This window comes from the organism of the source record quoted next, unplaced genomic scaffold (genome assembly GCF_019419815.1).
Source record: "Pyrus x bretschneideri cultivar Hongxiangsu unplaced genomic scaffold, Pyrus_bretschneideri_v1 Contig34, whole genome shotgun sequence".
In the NCBI taxonomy this organism is placed as follows: domain Eukaryota; kingdom Viridiplantae; phylum Streptophyta; class Magnoliopsida; order Rosales; family Rosaceae; genus Pyrus; species Pyrus x bretschneideri.
Window position 1 is genome coordinate 4,417,670 of NW_025999657.1, and position 18,656 is coordinate 4,436,325.

At 35.2% G+C, this 18,656-nt stretch overlaps 1 protein-coding gene across 10 annotated transcripts; it reads right to left on the reverse strand.

Annotated features, from left to right (window-relative positions):
- Positions 1–2,434: 2,434 nt before the first annotated feature.
- Positions 2,435–10,677, reverse strand: LOC103926529 (oxysterol-binding protein-related protein 2A). 10 transcript variants are annotated; one of them, XM_018642359.2, is made up of 13 exons: positions 10,467–10,673; positions 9,658–10,190; positions 9,028–9,101; positions 8,143–8,502; positions 6,769–6,865; positions 5,572–6,017; positions 5,063–5,218; positions 4,717–4,884; positions 4,427–4,567; positions 4,071–4,286; positions 3,843–3,956; positions 2,959–3,153; positions 2,435–2,805 (listed from the first exon to the last, which is right to left on the reverse strand). In XM_018642359.2, exons 2-12 carry the CDS (start codon positions 10,088–10,090, stop codon positions 2,974–2,976), a joined length of 2,385 nt encoding a protein of 794 aa, XP_018497875.2. In that variant the 5' UTR covers positions 10,091–10,190; positions 10,467–10,673; the 3' UTR covers positions 2,435–2,805; positions 2,959–2,973. The 10 variants fall into 10 exon arrangements, with proteins under 10 accessions (XP_018497875.2, XP_048447521.1, XP_048447522.1 ...); XM_048591564.1 differs by lacking the exon at positions 9,028–9,101 and having other exon boundaries at positions 2,435–2,808; positions 2,966–3,153; positions 4,060–4,286; positions 9,662–10,190; positions 10,467–10,677; XM_048591565.1 differs by lacking the exon at positions 9,028–9,101 and having other exon boundaries at positions 2,963–3,153; positions 4,060–4,286; positions 9,662–10,190; positions 10,467–10,677.
- Between the last annotated feature and the right edge of the window lie 7,979 nt (positions 10,678–18,656).

Here is an 18,656-nt window from a genome sequence, read left to right on the forward strand (position 1 = left end):
TCACCGGATCCACACGTTTTTATAATTTTACTTTGGTTATGTTTTAGAATGTAATAATGCGTGTACTTAAATAATTTATTGACCATCTGTCTAATAGTTGCTGCTCCAATCCGCATGTATATGAGATTGATCTCTGTTGGAGCATCTTCAATCGGAGGTGTATATGGAGATGTATACCAATGCCGGCTTTGAGGGAGAGCAGTAGGAGCATTGCATAGGTCCCCCGAGATTTTCGCACCCAGATATATTATATAATATATAATTTGTTCAACAACAAACAATTAGAAGATAGTATGGTAAGAAAAAGAATATTGGATTGTTTCTCTCTCATAAGTCCATAGCTCATAATACTGGTCCCCAAATAAATGAGATCATTCAATTACTTGAATTGAAGCGTTAACAATTAAATTCATATAACATTTAAGTATATTATAATACGATTTTTTATTGAATTGGCTCTTCGAAAAATATTAGCTCCTTAAAACATCATGTTGATAAGAATCGTATTTAAAATTTTCATACAGAGCTTTCAAATTCTCAAAGACAGCTATGATGTATAACACATATACATCACTTGTTCGCAGGAAAGTTTTTTAATAGGAAATTTTAAAGGGATATAAAATATCCATCTTAACATGAAAATGTAAATGTAAATATTTATATAAATTTACATCTTTTATCACATCTCCAGGAGAGGTGAAAAAACAATAATAGCTCTATGAGTTCAAGAAGAGGTGTCCAAATTCAAATTTACATCTCCTAATTGGAGTAAAAACCACATTTACATGACTAAATCTTCCTAAAATATAAATGAGATAAAATTTTACATTTTAAATTTGCAGCTCGCCATTGGAGACGCTTTTAAAAAGGTAGTCAGTGATGTGAGTAAAATATGATTGGGTTTATATTACAAATGGTCTCTAAAATTGACGCATACCATCAAAATGGTCCCTAAAATTGACAATCAATCAATGTAGTCCTTAAAAATAGGCATCGCAAATCAGTGTAGTCCTTCAGTCACAATTCTGTCAAAAATTCTGTTATGTACTGATATGGCACATAAATGGGTTCCACAAATCATAGTTTTTAATCACAAATGGTCATTGAAATTGAAAATTGATCAACATAGTCCTAATGTCATTTAAATGGAATGACCATATTAATTTGTGACCCATATTTCAGGGACTGTCTTGATCGCATGGATTAATTTCAAAGATCATTTGTGGAAAAAAAATCGTACATCTTGTAGGCCTCATTTATGTGCCACATCAGCACGTAATAGAATTTTTGACATAATTAGAATCATATTGATTTGTGACATCTATTTCAGGGACTACATTCAGCAATTTTCAATTTACGGAATCCATCTTGATGGTGTGATTCAATTTATGAGACAATTTGTGGTATAAACCCTATATGATTTAAATGGCAGACTTCCAACCTGTGGTCGAATTAGAAAGTGGGAAAATGGAGCTGATTACTTTAGTTATAGAGCATTCACTTGGCCTCCATAATTAGATTTGGACCACATTATGCAAAAACAAGTGGCTAGATTTCAGTCTCAAGCATGGGATGAATCTTGTCCATTGGAATTTAGAGAATTTGAACCTCTAAATTTAATCTTTTATCCGAAAGCCCGGATCAGTCTCACAATAATTCAACTACTCCATTGTTCCAACTCGAGTGGCATTTAGTTATTATGAAAAACTAATATTAGATTCCAAGTCTAAATCATGTTGAAAAACAAAAAGGAGGGCTGAAAAACAAGTTGGTGCGTCTGTAGATTAACTTTAAAATGGAAATAATAATTTCAACTGTTTTATCATATAACTCAAACTCAAAAAATAAAAATCTCTCATATACAAGTTGATGCGTCCGTATATTAGAAGAATTTGTAGCCATAGTCCATCTTTAATTCAATTGATGTAATAGTCTCTCAATTAAAAATTCATGATCATTGATCCCTTAACTAATCCAAATGTGCAGCTATGGTTCTTTTTGTGAACTACGTAAAAACTTCCATCAAAATGAGTCACATGTCACGAACATGAGGCTGAATCAATGAGCAAATATGGAAAAATAAATGATAAAAATTATAGCAATAGTCCCTCAATTTTAACCCAATTGGAAAAATAAACCCCTAACTTTAACCCAATTAGAATAATGATCCCTCAACTTTAATCTAATTATAGTAATGATTTTCCAACATAACTCATTTTGACAGAATTAACGAAAAGGACCATAGCTGAATGTTTTAATGAGTTGATGAACTATTACTCCAACCAGGTTAAAGTTAGAGGACAATTACTACAATATTCTCAGATATATGAGACTAGGATTGAGTTTATTCGGAATCGAGTTCAACGCGAAGATGGTCCTAGCAAGAGCACTACTTGTATAATAATGGGCAGCCCAAAGCTATTACATTACGGAATGGTGATAGAATTACATTTTTCTTTTTATTTCCAAGAAAATACAATTAAATATGAAAATGCTCAACCGATGGTTGGCACCAATACAAAGAAAACAAAAACTACAACATGTGACAGATGAGAAGAGGGAGGGAGAGGGATTAGACAAGTAAGCTAATATCCCATGACACTGAATGATGACATTACAAGGATATACATATAAGACTACAATCTAACCATCAACATACAGCCGAATGAAAGGGAATTCTTCGCTTAAATGCCCGAATGCTATCAATCTCCTGACCGCACTTGAACAAATACACCGAATCAGGAAATGCCAAAGCTATAACGCTCGCAGTTTCGACTGTGACCATCTCAAGGCAATTTATGTTTCCTGCATTATAAGAAAATTTACACGTAAAAAAGTCTCAACGTTTCTAGTGAACGAGTTTAGTAGAGTTAAATCATATATCTACGGATATGGAGACGTTTGTGGATATTGCAGTTTTAAGAATGTATCAAACATGGTTTTGTAGACAGTAAGCACCTAGCTGAATTTTAATCAGGACCCTTCTGTTTGCTCATCAAGGCCTTCGTTAAATTCACCAAAAATGTCTGGGCATTCATCCCATTTTCCCTGCTTCCGTGTTTCCCAATAGCCACCAACATAGCGGAAAGGTTCATCTTCACCTTCTCTCTCGAACCACCTGGGTTTCCACCCGTTTTCTTGTAGTTTCCTCGACTGTGCATTGAGAGTTTCAAGGATTATCACTAGCATTAATAGTAATAAAGAAATACTTCAGTTAAATCATATGCCATCTGCTTGTAAACATATTTATTGGAAGCTATAATACACTGGAAGTATTCCTAAAGATCTGTATGTTTGAATGCATCAAATAATTTTCTGTATTTGCTCTTCAAATCTGTAAGGAACTCAATAATATATTGTGAAAGCGTAAGAGGAGTAAACGGGGCAAGAGTAAAGAAATGCATTTTTTCTCATGTTGGAACTGGGTGAAGTTGCTGAAGTCGCTTGCAATGCAACCAATTCCAAAACTGACCAAAGAGTCGTAACTTCTTATATATCAGCAATATAATTTTTCCAACCGTCCAACATAAAAGTCATTTCATTGACACAGTTGACTCTAATTTGGCAAGTGACTTGGTCTCTAGTATGGATTATTCATCATTTGGTATGATCATAGTATGAATTTTAACTTTGATCGCATGAAGTATAGGCCTAATAAATATTCTGATTGGGAAGATCATAGAAAACCATAATCCATGACCAAGGAAAACAATATGAATCTCGGATTACCTTCTACACGTAAAACCTAGAATCGGTGAAAAGAAAATCAGCTGATGAGGCTGGAATGGATGTCTATGTGCGTGCGCGTGTGACCAAAAGATACAGAAAGAAGCCAATATTACCATTCTTTGCCTTTTTTCCAGCCGCTGTTTCTCTGCATTTGCCTTTTCGTACTCACCATTCTCCAGATGCCGTTGGTCGGGCCTGAGCCTGGAATCGGTGGGTGGGAGCTTCTCCTTAATTCGTGATCAAATACCCAGGATCAGACAAAGCTATAAGAACCAATGAGAGATGCATAAGGGAAAAATAAGAACGCATATGAAACATTTGATGTATTACATCATGTCTACCTGCAGTCCAGGTGTTAGCTCATTCAGTGTCATTGCGAATGACGTTAAGTTGTATCGTGTGACATTAGGAGGTTTACTACTTTTCCACAACAACGAAGCATCTGAAGGATTTAACTTGCCACTCCCATCACCATTAACATAATGCATGCTTTCATCCCACTTCCCAAATAACGTAGCAACCTTTTTCCCCATGACATCTTCCACAAATCCATGGACCTATGTGGATGTAGAGTGTACAGTTGCAATTAATCCAGCAGCACAATGTCAGGCCAGCAAACAGCAATGATAATGATTCAACATTCTCTACAACAACATAGAACCATCGTACTGGACAGAAAAAGAAATACGCCACTAACCTGGTGAGGATTTCGGTCAAGAATCGATTGCTCTTTGAACTTCAGTTTGCATGAATGCTGACGATTACCACGTATATGCATTGTACCATGGTGATCACAATACACTTTACCAAGAATTAGATTATATATGCTTGTTGTGACCTATTAGACAACGTAAAGATATTTAAGCACTTGTGGCATACATAAAAAAACGTAACATAGAAATGCACACCTTGGTGGTTATATTACCCAAGAAAATGATTCTAACGATCTGTCAATTTAGAGCAAAAACACAATATGGTAATGCACACCTTGCTCCACTGGAAAATTTCACCATCGTCAAACTGCAAGCTCAGAACTCCAACAGGGTCAAGCTGAATTGATCGCCCCCAAAATTTTGTGCGGATATTGCTGTCAGCCCAGAACTTCCACCCTCTACCTTCACAATGGCAGGCAATGAGTGTTGGATGGTGACTAACCTGTATCAAGTAAAATTTTATTTAAATATTTTGGATTGAATAGGATAAATTTAGGAAAAAAGTAAACATTTATATAAAACCACCGTAAGAATATCAAGATAATAAATAGCCTTCGCATGCAAATATCACCCTCATTTTCACTTATCACACCCACGCTCATTTATTTTACTTCCCTTACCTTTTCGGAGAAGAAGCGAATTCCTTTATCAGGATAGTCAGCTTCATAAGTTTCCCCTAACAAGGGATTGAATGGCTTGCAGTGCCGCCCTACAGATGATGCATATCCAGAAACAGCAAATGCAGCAACATTTAGAACCCTTTGGAGACTGTTTCCCTAATAAGATAAGGGACCAAAAACGAACAATGTGAGATTTATCTAAAAAGTTATAATCTTTGAGGCACTACAAAATATTCTGGTGCACATTCCAGCCAAATAAAAACTTGATTTACTATTCTAATGCAAGAAATTGACCGATGGTCTATTCTTCCTGCAATCCTTCTAAAACTTACTGAACATCAGACTTTCAAACAAATTTATTCCACCAATATAACCACCAAAAGATTTACATTGTAAGACTAACAACAAATAAGTATGGGCAGTCATCAATACAGACAATCTCTACCACAAACATGACATTAGGACTGCAATGTATAATGAGGAAAAAAGCCCACACTCCCCAACCTTACCATTTTCCCATACTCATATGCACGGTCCAAAAGATACGAGTACTCCAAATCCTCACAGCACTTCTGAAGAGATGATATTGGCTCATTAAAGTACACAGGAAGGCATACTCGAGTGAGATCCTTTCCCACATTGTCTTTAATCATAGACCAAAGGCTGACCCCCTTCTCCTTCTCAACTGGAGTGGGAAGCTCTTTTCTCCTTTCAACGTGTGGGTATTTATAATCGTGAACTTCCTTCTCAGTTTGCGTCTCCTCACCTTTATTAGATTGACTTTGAGCGTCACTTTTCTTATTACTGTTAGCGACCACTCCTTTCATAGACCCACAACTAATGATGGGTTCAGTGAAATACTCTTGTGTATCATGAAATGGCATTTCGTCTTCATCTGACACTTCCTCGTGCTCTTGTTTCTCAATATCGTCAGATGACTCAGTTGTGCTGCACTCTAAAAGGCAAAACAGTATTAACACAATCATGAATGTTAAGAAGTGAAGAGAAAACAATGCTCTGAGATGGCAGAAATTTTGAATAATTAGGCATTCAGAGATAGTTCATTAGCAAAAGAAATTCTTTGAGACAAAGCGAGAATGGATAAAGATGTTTTTCCCGAGTCCTAAAAATAACAGCCACCTTGAATCAAATGAAAACAAGAAGCTCAAACCTAACCATCCAAATTGGTAATCAGTCAACATTAATTACAGAATATAGCTCTATTGGTTCAAATAAAACTATCTGTGTACAGAATCTACAGATAGATTATCAATTTACCATAATTTTTACATGCATCAACCAACGAGATCACTTGTAAACAATGTTAAATCATGCACGGCAGGTTCTATTACAAACAGCTAGACTGTGACATGATTTCTGCAAACCGCTCTTTTTGCACGCACGCACACGTAGACTTATGCGCAATGTGTACATCCTCAGCGCAACTCTCATATTGAAAAGAGGTTTGCAAAACTTCTATTAAAGAATGGATCTTCAATGGATTAGCTTAAAACAAAATGGATTGCGTAGTTCATGTCTAACGTGTAATCAAGGGTCAAACTACATCTCATGGAGAGCTTTACTATAGGCCTGAAGAGATCAATTGTATACTTTCTTTGTTCGTTATACAAGGAAGGTGTATCGTATTCAAAAGTAGAAAATGAAACAACGTATTAAAAAGTGGATAGGTAGCATAAGTTGGTTACCACTATATTTTCCTTGTCCCAAACTGGAAAACTCATGCTTCGTCAATTGGTATTCCCCATCATGAATTCCAGAGGCTTCAGCTTCATAATTGGCTGCCTGCACACAAAAAAGTATCAGGCATAATGATATTGCAAAAGCAGTATGCTTATCTATACTATTTATTAATAGAACACTCATTGTCAACCAAATACACAGGGATAGATGATTTTAACCCTACACAGATAACTTACTTCAATTTAAGTATGTTATTACCATGGATAAATTTATCCAACAAAAGCAATAAATGAAAATAAAACAAAATATAAAAACCCCACTCTCTCACACTCTCATCAGCTTCTCTACTGAACTCATATCTCTCCCGAAAAAACTCTGCAACTGCTACCCACTTCTCTCACATTCTGCTCAAGTTCAACCGCTTCTTGATTCAAACCACCCAAAAATATATGCCAATTCGAAAAAGCAATTAAAATTAAAAAAAGAAAGGTGAGGATAAAGAGATCGGTGGTTCTCTCTTCTCGCTCTCATAGTCAAAAACTTCCCTCGCATTCAAATCTGTAAATTTTGCAATAAACTTTGAAGATTCTCAAGCATTTATGTTTATCAACTTAGCTAATTATTTAACTTTATTGCAAGACGGCAATATCAATAAATGGCTTCATATGTACTTTAGAGGATGTTTGCATATTTTCATGTACGGTAGATGTGCAATTGATCTACCAAGGCAAGCTTTGCTGCTGATTGGTGGGTCCCACACTAGATCCAATTCAATCAACAGTTAGCCAACTGATGCTACATTTCTTCCTACCAGCAGTTGAGGACATGGAAATTATCAATTTTTGGACTGCTAAACACAATAAATGAGTGCATCCATGACAAGCACCTGTTCGATGAGAGATATTTGAGAATGAAATTCCACTGACCATAAAAGTAAAGTAAAGTACACTGTTTTAATTAGTTGAGATATAGATGTCACAATATATCAATAAAAGTAACTACAAAGTTCAAATCCGAACTCAAGATAGTGAGTACAAAGATAATTAATGAATGCAGTCCTAAAGCAAAATTCTATCTTCATTTAGAAGATCCAGAGTATCCAATACTCCGAAGCACCCTAAAATATTAGATCAAAGATTTGGTTCATTAGTTTCCGGATGGGACAAATTCGAACCAAACTAAGTTCCAACATCCAACCAGGAAGAAGATTTTTCATTACTTGAATTGTAGTTAGAGCTGTGAGAAAGTACGATTTGAAAAGATACATGGCTGACTAAAATTTAATTGTGACAAACACATCTCTTCAAGATATATTATGTGGAAGTGCAAAGCCTTCAATTAACATTCGAAAAGTGTGACAAAAACTAAGTAGTAGTTACCTCGAACTGCCTTACTGTGTCCAGTAAATTTGATCGTTCTTCACATAGAACCTTCAGCTGTCCATGTAATTGAGAGAATTCCGAGAGCATTATCTGCTCGCAATCCTGTACAACGCCCTCACCGGTTCCTTCTTCAAGCAGGCGCTTTTTCAGTCTTTCGGTTGATACAGATAAGTCAGTTGGTACAAGAGAGAGGTTATCATTCAAGGATCTATGAGGAAAAAGACTCCGAGTTGAGACCAAAGCTTGTAGCCAAGCCGCCCGCTCGCTCTTTGAATTGGTCCTTAAATGAAGGGTCTTTGTAGCAGTAAATATGTAAAACTTCCGATCGTCAGACTTGCTTTCTCTGAAGGATGAGATCTGCAATACAAATTAGAACAAAAATACAAATATATAGTCACTTCGGAAAACCAACAATACAAAAAGGCAATTGACTTGTAAATCAAAAGGAAAATGAAAATCATCAATGCAGAAAGCACCTTCAATTTGCAGACCACAGGGAAAAAAACACTCCCAAGTTTCTAAATTAACGACAACAACAAGGCATCGAAAGCGAGATCATTCGATGTCCTTCCAAAAAGCCGACCAGAAATTCTACCCAAAACCGGAAAACCCGCCTCGGTTCTAATCTATCACTGTACAGAAAAATCATGAGGATAGAATTTAAGCATATCCACCAGTAAAACTAAAACCTAGGTTTTGAAAAGGACTAAGAGGATGCTTTAAAACTTAAAACAAATCCACCTAATGGTCTCAAAAGTCTTCCCACAATGTAATCAAACCCATCGTTCAACCCGCTACTTTCCATTAAATAATAAAAACTCAACTTGTAAACTTAAGCCCACACCAAGTCAAACGCAAACAAAAATACCCAGAAAAATTCACAGAATCCTTCCTACTTCCATTTTTCAGATCAAACACAGTCCACACCGTCCGATCACTGTCTCCATTTTTGGGTGCTTCAAGTTACACCACGATGGGACGTGAGAAATTAAAATTTGGAGAAAGGGTTAAAAATTTAGCTTGAATCCAACGAATAAAAACCAGGGGTGAAATGATCACAGGGTAATACCCAGGCCTGCAACGTACCCTATGAACCACCCCCCCCCCCCAACCCCATTATCCACCTGCTGATGTGACCCACTCACACTAACATCCAGTTAAACTGTTATGAAATTGAAATTCACAAAACCCAGGACACGACGAACAATGCGGTGAACTGCCGGTCCACACCCGGTTCCCGCTCAGATAACAGTCAATGCTTCTCGCAGATTCAGAATCGAACCAAATTAAATAGAATTAAAAAATATAATTAATCAGAAGGACCTGAGAATTGACAGAATAGAGAAAAGGTAACATTTTTGGTAAATTTTTTAATAAAGTTACTGTCCATATTATAGAGCGGTACTGAAATAGCGCCAAAATTGCTTCGGCGTCCGCGGTTGCAGCATTGCTGCTCTGCAACCGATCGCAGAGGAGAAAAAACGAGAAGGGAAACGGTGTCGTTTTTGGTACATACATTTACCTTGAGGTGGACGATTCCAACGTTTTTCGGGGGCTTGTTGCTCCGCCTTCCGGTCCTGCTGTCCATCCGGGAAAGTCGGTGAGTGGAGATCTCGCCAATGAGTCGAACGTCGTCGTTTGGGGTCAACAGGCTCAGCGTTTCGGGTCGTCGTATCTTGGCGTAGGAGAGGACGCCGTTGCGGAGGAGGAACCACCTGGATCTCCACCCCTTGCTGTAATTCGTCCACTTGTGGAGGACTCCGGCGACGGTGGCCTCAGATCCCGATGCCCCGACGGCGGCATTGCCGTCAGATCCGACCTGCGCCGCGGCCAGACTCGCTGGAAGGCTCCGGGTCCGGGAGAGCGGCATGTCCGGCGACTGGTCACCGAGACCCGCGCTCTCGAGCGTGATGCAGCAGAGCGGGTGCATCTCTTTGACCCGCATTTTCGCGAACCCACGACGTCGCGTTGCACGTAATTCGGAAAAGAGACGATTGGAAGCGATAATCGAGCTAATTCCCCATTTTTACGTGTTGAAGGAGTACCTGCAACGAAATGAGAGACTGACTGATAAGAACAATGAATATATTTATACACACATATACATACACATACATAAATAATTATATCTATAGGTGTCGGGTACCATCAATCAAAATCTAAATTAAATATGAGCAGGGAAAATGCAGGCATGCATATGTCGATCATCGTCGTTTTCAAAAACTCAAAATTAAATTAGGCATCTCAGACTCAGAGTAGGAGTGAGAGAGCTGTTGTTTCTTTCTCTCTCTAGACTCTATATCTCTGGGTTGGAGACGAACCTGGGCGAGACTGGAGAGCTCTGAAACTGAGAGAGCTTCGGGGAGAGAGAGACTATGTGAGGAAGTTGGGTATTATTATAATCACCTAGACCGATCTGTTTTCTTAACAGATGTTTATTGGTTATCCGATTGATTATCATGTCGATTTAAAAATCTGTTAATTTCTTGTTATTTTGTATCGGATTAATGAATCGTGTCAGAAATTGTGAGGCTTAGATCTAAAGAGCCTTTTTTTTCTTTTTTTTTTCTAATATTTATTTTAATTTGTGACTTAAAAAAAAAATATATATATATATATATATATCGGTTTGGCTTGGATTGAAGGCAAAGTATTTTACATAGAAAATGTGAGCGAGGGGTTAGTTGTCGACGTTTGGTGGGTATACGTACACGATGAGAGAAGGGAAGTGGGTGTGAGACTGAAGAGAGTCTCTGAGTCTTGGGGTGCAGGTAGTAATTAAGGGGTAGCAGAATGGTAATTTAATGCATCGGGAAAACAGATTACCAATCTAGCTGGATACGACTTCACCTTCTTTCTTCATCTGCGCTTAAATATTTGATGGGAGGACGAGAGAGGGGAGTTCTTCTCGCGATATGAGTGAATATACCGGTAAAATCTCACCGTGTACGACAACAAAAGTCGACGGTAGTTGTGGGTGTCGGCGTGGCGGCAACCGGGAAAGAGAGAAAACTGAGAGAAGTGGGAACCGGGAAATGGGAGGAGGAACAGAATACAGAGGCTGGAATGAGTGTTATTGATTACCATTTAGGAGTTGCGCATTAGATCATTTGCAAAAGAAATGTCAAATTTAAAGTGGAAAGTCATTTAATCAAATTTAAAGACAGAAGCAACCAATATGTTAATTTTATGTGAATTGACATATAAGTTTTTATATGTCAAATTTCACATATAAGAAAATGTGATGTCAAATAATTTTTAATTATTTTATTGTGTGAGTCATATTAATGCATCAATTATAATAAAAAAAAATATCGGTTGGAAAAAGAGAAAATTTGACATTATTACGTCAACTATCAAATTAACATTTAACATTTATCTTTTGACATCTTTATTGGAGATGCTCTTGTATGTTATGTGTGAGTATCTTTCTATATGAAATTATATCATTGGCAAGAAATATCCGTTTTATAAAAATTTATTCTCTAAAATTAAATTTCAAATTTATTATAAATATATATTGTTTTCAATATTTACGTGAGTCGAACTTAAATTTTTTTTTTTTTTTATAACTAAGTAGAGACAGAAACCATTAAACCAATTACTTTTGGTTAATCTGTTTAAACAGTTTATTAACATTTTCGGTGGACCAGTTTAGGTGTTTTCCTCCAAATGTCATATTTGTGATTTACTATTCATTTTATATCAAAGCAAAAAAATATTTCATATTAGAATTGTAGGGGGTGCCTTCATTAGATTGTGGAGTGGAAATAGAACCACCCTAATTGTTAACATGGCAGATTATTAATTACCGTCTAACAAATCTTGTTTGCTAAATTTAGGATTTTATCTACTAATTATTTTTATTTTTAATTTTTAGCTTTTATTCTTGTTCTAGAAAAAGATGGAAATTAATTGAAGAATTTAAGAATTAAAAAAGGATGATAGAAGGTAGCTGGAGGGAAAAATAGACGAGATTATACAAATTTTATTTGAATTCATACAACCTTTTTCTACATTTAGCTTAAATTTTAAATGGAAAGTGTCTTTTTACCATATTGCATTATTACCATAAAGTACAAGATGAACTTAACAATAAAATAAAATTGTATCAACAAAACCCAAAACCCATTTATCAAACTCTTACCATGATACAATCTTTCTCCTACATTCTATTCTGGTTAAAACACTAAGATACCCTCATAGAGAAAATAAGCTCTTTTTTACGGATAGATAGTGATTTTGAAGTTTTGAATCCTCCAACTAAGATATGTATCGATTTATGCAACCTTTTTTTTTTTAATTATAAGTTAATCAACTTTAACTTCTCCGTAAAGACATTGAACAAAACTACTAGTCATCTTCACTGTCATCATGATAGGAAACAAGCAGTAGCGGAGCCAAGTTAAGGGCTACCGTGGGCTATAGCCCATGTAGTTTTCGGTGAAAAATAAAATTTTACTTGTAATTTTTATTGATTTTCGAATGTAATTCATCATATATTTAGTCTTTAATCCGAATTCTCTCGGTTTAATTATATAAAATTATATAATACAATTTATAAATCGTCTCTTTTTCTTACATCTTTTTTCTTACCGCTTCTTGTACATGTACAAGTTTTAATTTGTTTAATAACGAAAACCCTTGGTTCCTTTGTTTATAAAGATTTAAATCTTTAAACTAACCCATCTGGTGAAAAATTTCTAGCTCCATCATTGGAAACAAGACATGTCTGGGCAACAACAATAGACTTATCAATACCACCATTAACCGTCTTCCTTGCCTTTAAAGTTTTTCTGTATCTATATGCGGGGTTTTAATAACCATGCCTAATTGACGATGAGGTGGATTCTTCTTCTCAGCTAATTTCCGTTCTTGGATTATAGGAACCGAAGGTGCTTCCTTAAGCTCTTGCACAATGCTAGACTTCGCCGTCACCGCAGCCTGGAAACTCGGAAAAAAAGCCAAATTCATTAAGTTAATAGTATGGGTGTAAAGATAAATTTATATATTGAATTGGGTTTGTAAGGGTAGTTTAGGTAATAAATTTCGGTTCAAAAAGATATTGGTAGTTTAATTAAAAATAATATAAATGTAGTGAGTAAGCTGGGTGTAGAGAACGATTATATGTGTTCAAATAAAATTTCTCTTATACAAATACGGTAAGAATAGTATGTTCCTTTCATATTTCTTGCAGGATCCTTATTCTTCTTCATTTCTTTTCTATTTCCTCTATCTATGGTGTGAAAAATGTTAACTAAAAACAAAATAGTTTCTAAATAAGCAGAAACTCATTATCTATGTGTAATTAATAATTACACTGCCACTTCATCATTTAATGAACAAGTTTGATAAACAGAAAGTTTATGCACACATAGATGAAAGTTGTGAATTCTTCTAATAGTTAGGGCTTTTTTCTTTATCCAAATGTATTCGAGTTCAAAAACTTTCTCTCCTTCCAATCAATATAAATTAGTGTACGATATCATTTGCAATAATTAAAAGGAATTGTAGGAAAGATATAGAACTTGTTTGGAAGTGCTTTTAAAATAACTGAAAGCGTTTTTAGTGAAACTAATTAAAACTTTTTCGAAAAAGCATGAAATATGTGCTTTATACATAAAACACTTAAAAGTGCTTTTGTAGGATCTACTTGAATTTTTACTAAGAATTGGTTTCAAAAACATTTTCACCAAATACAATTTCAGTCATTTTAAAAATATTTTCAAACGAGCTCATAGGCCATCGCAAAAAGGATTTGTTGGAGATGAATAGCAGTATTCCATGATACTTTATAAAATAAATTATGGTTGTTGTTAAACTATTACTAATGGAGTAGGATTATCTTCCTCTTTTTTTTCCTCCTCTTCTCTCTTCTCTTATTTGAATAGTCACGGTTAAGTCTCATCAACATCTTATATTAATTTTTTATAACAAAAAAAAACAAAATAAGAGAATATAAGAGAACGGAATATAAATGGATGGAAAGAAGATGGGGGAGAATCGTTTGCTTCGGTAGTTACATAGGAACCATCACGCCATCAAATCAAACTGACTGCAAATTAAGTTGTATCTAACTAATTAATCAAGTTGAATCAATATGCCGTCGCTTTTACTTATGATAAAGGTGGCAACACTAGGTTGCCGAAGAACATAGGGATAATCACTTCCACTTGACCCAAAAGACGAGAGAATAATGACATCCAATCCATCATGATTCCAAGTTTTCATAAAATCCTTTTACCAAATTACTTTAGACTTCCCCTTGACCCAAAAATCATCATTTCACTGTACACTTGTTCTAATCATAAATCTTTATTTTCTTTGTCATCTTCTAAAATATCATTTTTAAAAATCTACATCGGTCTGAAAATTCTTTAGCCATTTACATGTGTCGAGCCACTCGACAATTATAGTAAAATTATCAATTTGTTTAGTGGGTAAATTACACTCATATTCTGAGATTTATCGTATTTTCTAAAAAAACTCTCACGTTTGTAATAGTACTAACACCCTTTTGAAGTTCTAATTCATTTTTACAAAACCCTTTTAGGATTGACATCACCTTAAAGTGTTATTTTAAAGACAAATGTACCCTAATTATTAATTACTTTAAAAATAAACTAGAAAATACATCAATTTAAAAAGAAAACAAATAAATTATGTTTGTCTATTTTCTTTGTCATTTTCTGAGAGATCATCTCTATTAAACTTATATTAGTTTGGAGATTATTTAGCTATTTACATGTGTCGAATTGACGAGCTAATCGACAATTATCGTAAAATTGTTAATTTGTTTAGTTCATATGGAAAATCATACTAATTTAGTATCAAAATCGTTATCCAAAATGGTAGAACTTAAGATCTCTTATATCATTATATCGCAATACTAAGTGAGGATATACTAAATATGATATATCTTGTGGAAGATCAGTCTAATGAATTATGCATATCTGATTTGGGTGTTTGATATTTGGCTGCTGAGATAAAAAGAAAAAAAAAAAAAAAAAAAAAAAAAAAAAAAAAAAAACAAGATATTTTGGCTGCTAATGCAAATGTAACAATACGATTGTATATTTAAATCAGTCTAATCTTTTAGAAAAACGACTATGCATATCTGATTTGTTAATTGTTACAAGATCTATTATTGAATGTATGCTGATTTGTTTGTTGTTCTCCTTTTTGTGGGGTTCGGTTGGGTTGTGGGGCCTCTATCTGGAACCCCTTAGGACTTGGCAGGTTGCCAAATTTTATTTTCCGGTATTTTTGTCATCTCCGGGAGGTGGAGAAGAAGGTTAAACGTTGTTTTAGAATAAAAATATTATTTTTACCATGTATATCATAATTTTATCATTTTTTTAATAAAGATAAGATCTATGTGCGTTTGCAAACCTTACCTTTTATAAGTATAGAATTACTTTTTTAGAATACCTCTATTAAGTTTGTTGCCTATATTAAAGATAATGGCTGAAATTGAGCTGCCAGTCTCGAGGCCACTGGATTGTGAAGGTAGCACAAAACCAACATGCTACATGAGACTGGCTTCACTTTTCCCTTATTTTCCATGAATTCATTTCTATATTTATTTTAAAATCTATAGATGTTTTAAATAAAATAAAATTTCATAAGAACTGTGAAGACCTTATATAGAACAGACATGGCAAACATTGTTGTGAGAGAAATTTACTCAGGAAAAATCACACGGGAAATGTTGAAAGCATGAACAACAAGCCACACATGTCGTAAGGAATATCACAACTCCATGGTTAACCAACTCATAAAAAATACAATATACAATTCCTAGCTCCAGAGGGCTCATATCCAGCGAATAGGAAATATAACACTCAAGAGGAGTAAATCTTGCAAGTTGGAGAACTATCGTAAAGGTACCAAGCAAAACTGCGCAACCCTCTATTTATTTTGTAATTAATGACAAAAAAGTTTTGCTACGAATCACCTCTAACAAACGTCAAGTTTCCTACTCATAGGTTATTTCCAAACACACAAAACATACCAAAACACACACACACAAGACTATATTTGACAAAACAAAAGAGCGACCAAAACCGAGGCGTATTGAACTCCAAAACCAAAACCAAAGATCGACGGTGGAAATTCTCTCTAGCAGCTAGGGTTTCTGGTATGGTACAAGTTTGAATACTGATTCAAGTTAATATCAGAGAGTGAAAGCAAATCAAATAAGAAGCACTCAACCCTAAAATAATGGTGTCTTCTCTTTGTGAGACCAAAACCATCTATGTTATCTCTTCATCCATGTGTCCGTATCAATGGCGTCTTAATACCCCATTTGTCCTAATCACAAGTCGCTTCACACATTCATCGTCTCTTCAAACAAACAAAACTCCTTCTAACTACATCACAAGGAAGGGGATTGTTCAAAGTACATTTATAATATTCGTTTTTTCTAATTTCTTGGTGCTTTTGTAGGGTTTTTGGAGCTGATTGACATGGAAAAAAATGCTTTGTTTTCCACGATCTAACATATGACAAATGTTATTATAATTATTGGTCTAAATAATTTTGGGAACTCATGGGAGTTGTTGAGGGCGATGGATGTGGGGATCCACATGGTCATGTGTTAAAAGGAGAGGAGAGCGCCTTAAGACAAGGTTAATTAGTTCGTGAATCGTAATGTCTATGTCACCAAATCTCACATACATCAGTTATAGGGTATGTAACATGACTTTCGGTTCTCAAAGTAAAAACAAGAACTAAATACTAAAAACGAAATTGTTATAAAATGAAGAAAGTTAAAATTTCATCATAAAACTAATTGACAATATGGAGAGTGACCTAACTACTTATAAGCACATGCAAGGTCTATCCTCTCATCAATGTGGGATTCATTCTTAACACGCATACTCACGTGTGGTGAATTTTCAAACCTAACACGCGGACAACACAACTCGGGTGATGTGAAGCACGTGTGGCCATTGGGCTTCACATGTGGGACAACTTGCTCTGTACCATGATGAGAGTTGAGGTTCCACCATGAAACCAATTGATAATATGAGAAGTAGCCCAACTACTTATAAGCACATGCAAGGTCTATCATTTCATCAATGTGAGATTCATTCTCAACATTAAATGATTCCAAAAAATTTTAAGTGCTTAAATGTCATGTTACACCTATACGTATATGTCATATGGTTAGACCTTCAATTTTGACCAAACAATTAGATGAGACAAATTGTTTTATACAATGATATCGGGAGTGAGGATTGAACTTGACTCACAATGAGGCAATAAGAATTTGGAATCAAACTCATCATTAATGAAAAGTAAACTTAAAAACCATTTATTCATTAATAAAGAAGAATATTATTAAACCAACTAGTGTCTTAGAGGGAAAAAGATTCTCTTCGGATCTCTTCTTTCAAAGCCCACAAATCAAGTGATCCGGGCCTTTGAAATTTGATCCAACGGCTAAAAATAGAGAAGTTAGTAAAAACTTTTTAAAGTTATAATAATTTTTGGCCGTTAGATCAAATTTCAAGAGTCTTGATCACTTGATCTGTGAGCTTTGGACGAAGAGATCTGGAGAGGATCTCTTTCCGTCTTAGAGAAGATATTTTAAGTTCACCTAATAATGTTGTGAATACTATTAGATCGAAAAATTCCTTCTGCATTAGCATTAAAGGATTTAATTAGGCCAACTTTCTTTTTTTTTGTTTTCATTTGGGTTACGTGAGACCATAATTTTTCAGGGGCAAAGTAAGATGAATCAGAATTCGAATCCGATCAAAGACTCAACGAACTTATCGAGTTGCATAGATGGTTCAACGATGCAACCATTATCATATTCTGGATAAGTACTAACCATTTTTCCGGATAAGTATTGACCATTCTTGTTCCACAAGATACGAAAACATGATCCAATATGGATTCAGCCAAGTTTCTCACATTCTTGGAGATTTCTACAATTTGGGGATTTGGCGAGCACTGCAATTAATCACACTCTTAAGAGGATGCAATATCTACTCACAGTTTAATACAGACTCAATATCCTAAAATGACTCTTTCTCGACTAGCATAAATTCACCCTTTATGGTAATGCCATTATCGTATACTTATTTTCTTGCCTCTTCATTGAGTCTTAAACTGCTTATTAACTTGACCATCAGAGAGCCTTTCGCCAGCACTCCATCGATCTCCAGGTTGCCTTATAGTTGTTTGTTGTTTTACAAGTACTCGAGTTAGTGTATCTCATTCACACATGGTGGTGCGTTAATTTGGTTCCAATAGGTTATATGTGAACTTACTAAAAGTGGACTACAATGGATATTGAAGAAAGTTGAGGTTCCATTATAAAACTAATTAATAACATAGGGAGTAGCCCAATTGCTTATAAGAACATGCAATGTCCCCCTCTTATCAATGTAGGATTCATTGTCAACAAGGCCCTCACGTGTGACAAATTGTCAAGCCTAACTAGTGGACAACAGAAATGAAATGACGTGGAGCACGTATGCTCGTTGGGTTTCACATTG

Bases quoted from the DNA above. Each gene is read 5' to 3' on its own strand.
- LOC103926529 (XM_018642359.2), bottom strand. From the start codon at position 10,090: ATGCGGGTCAAAGAGATGCACCCGCTCTGCTGCATCACGCTCGAGAGC. The intron at 8,503-9,027 runs GTGAATTTTTCT...TTTGTATTGCAG, and splicing joins ATGGAAGTAGGAAGGATTCT to ATCTCATCCTTCAGAGAAAG. The intron at 4,885-5,062 runs GTAAGGGAAGTA...TACTTGATACAG, and splicing joins TTCGCTTCTTCTCCGAAAAG to GTTAGTCACCATCCAACACT.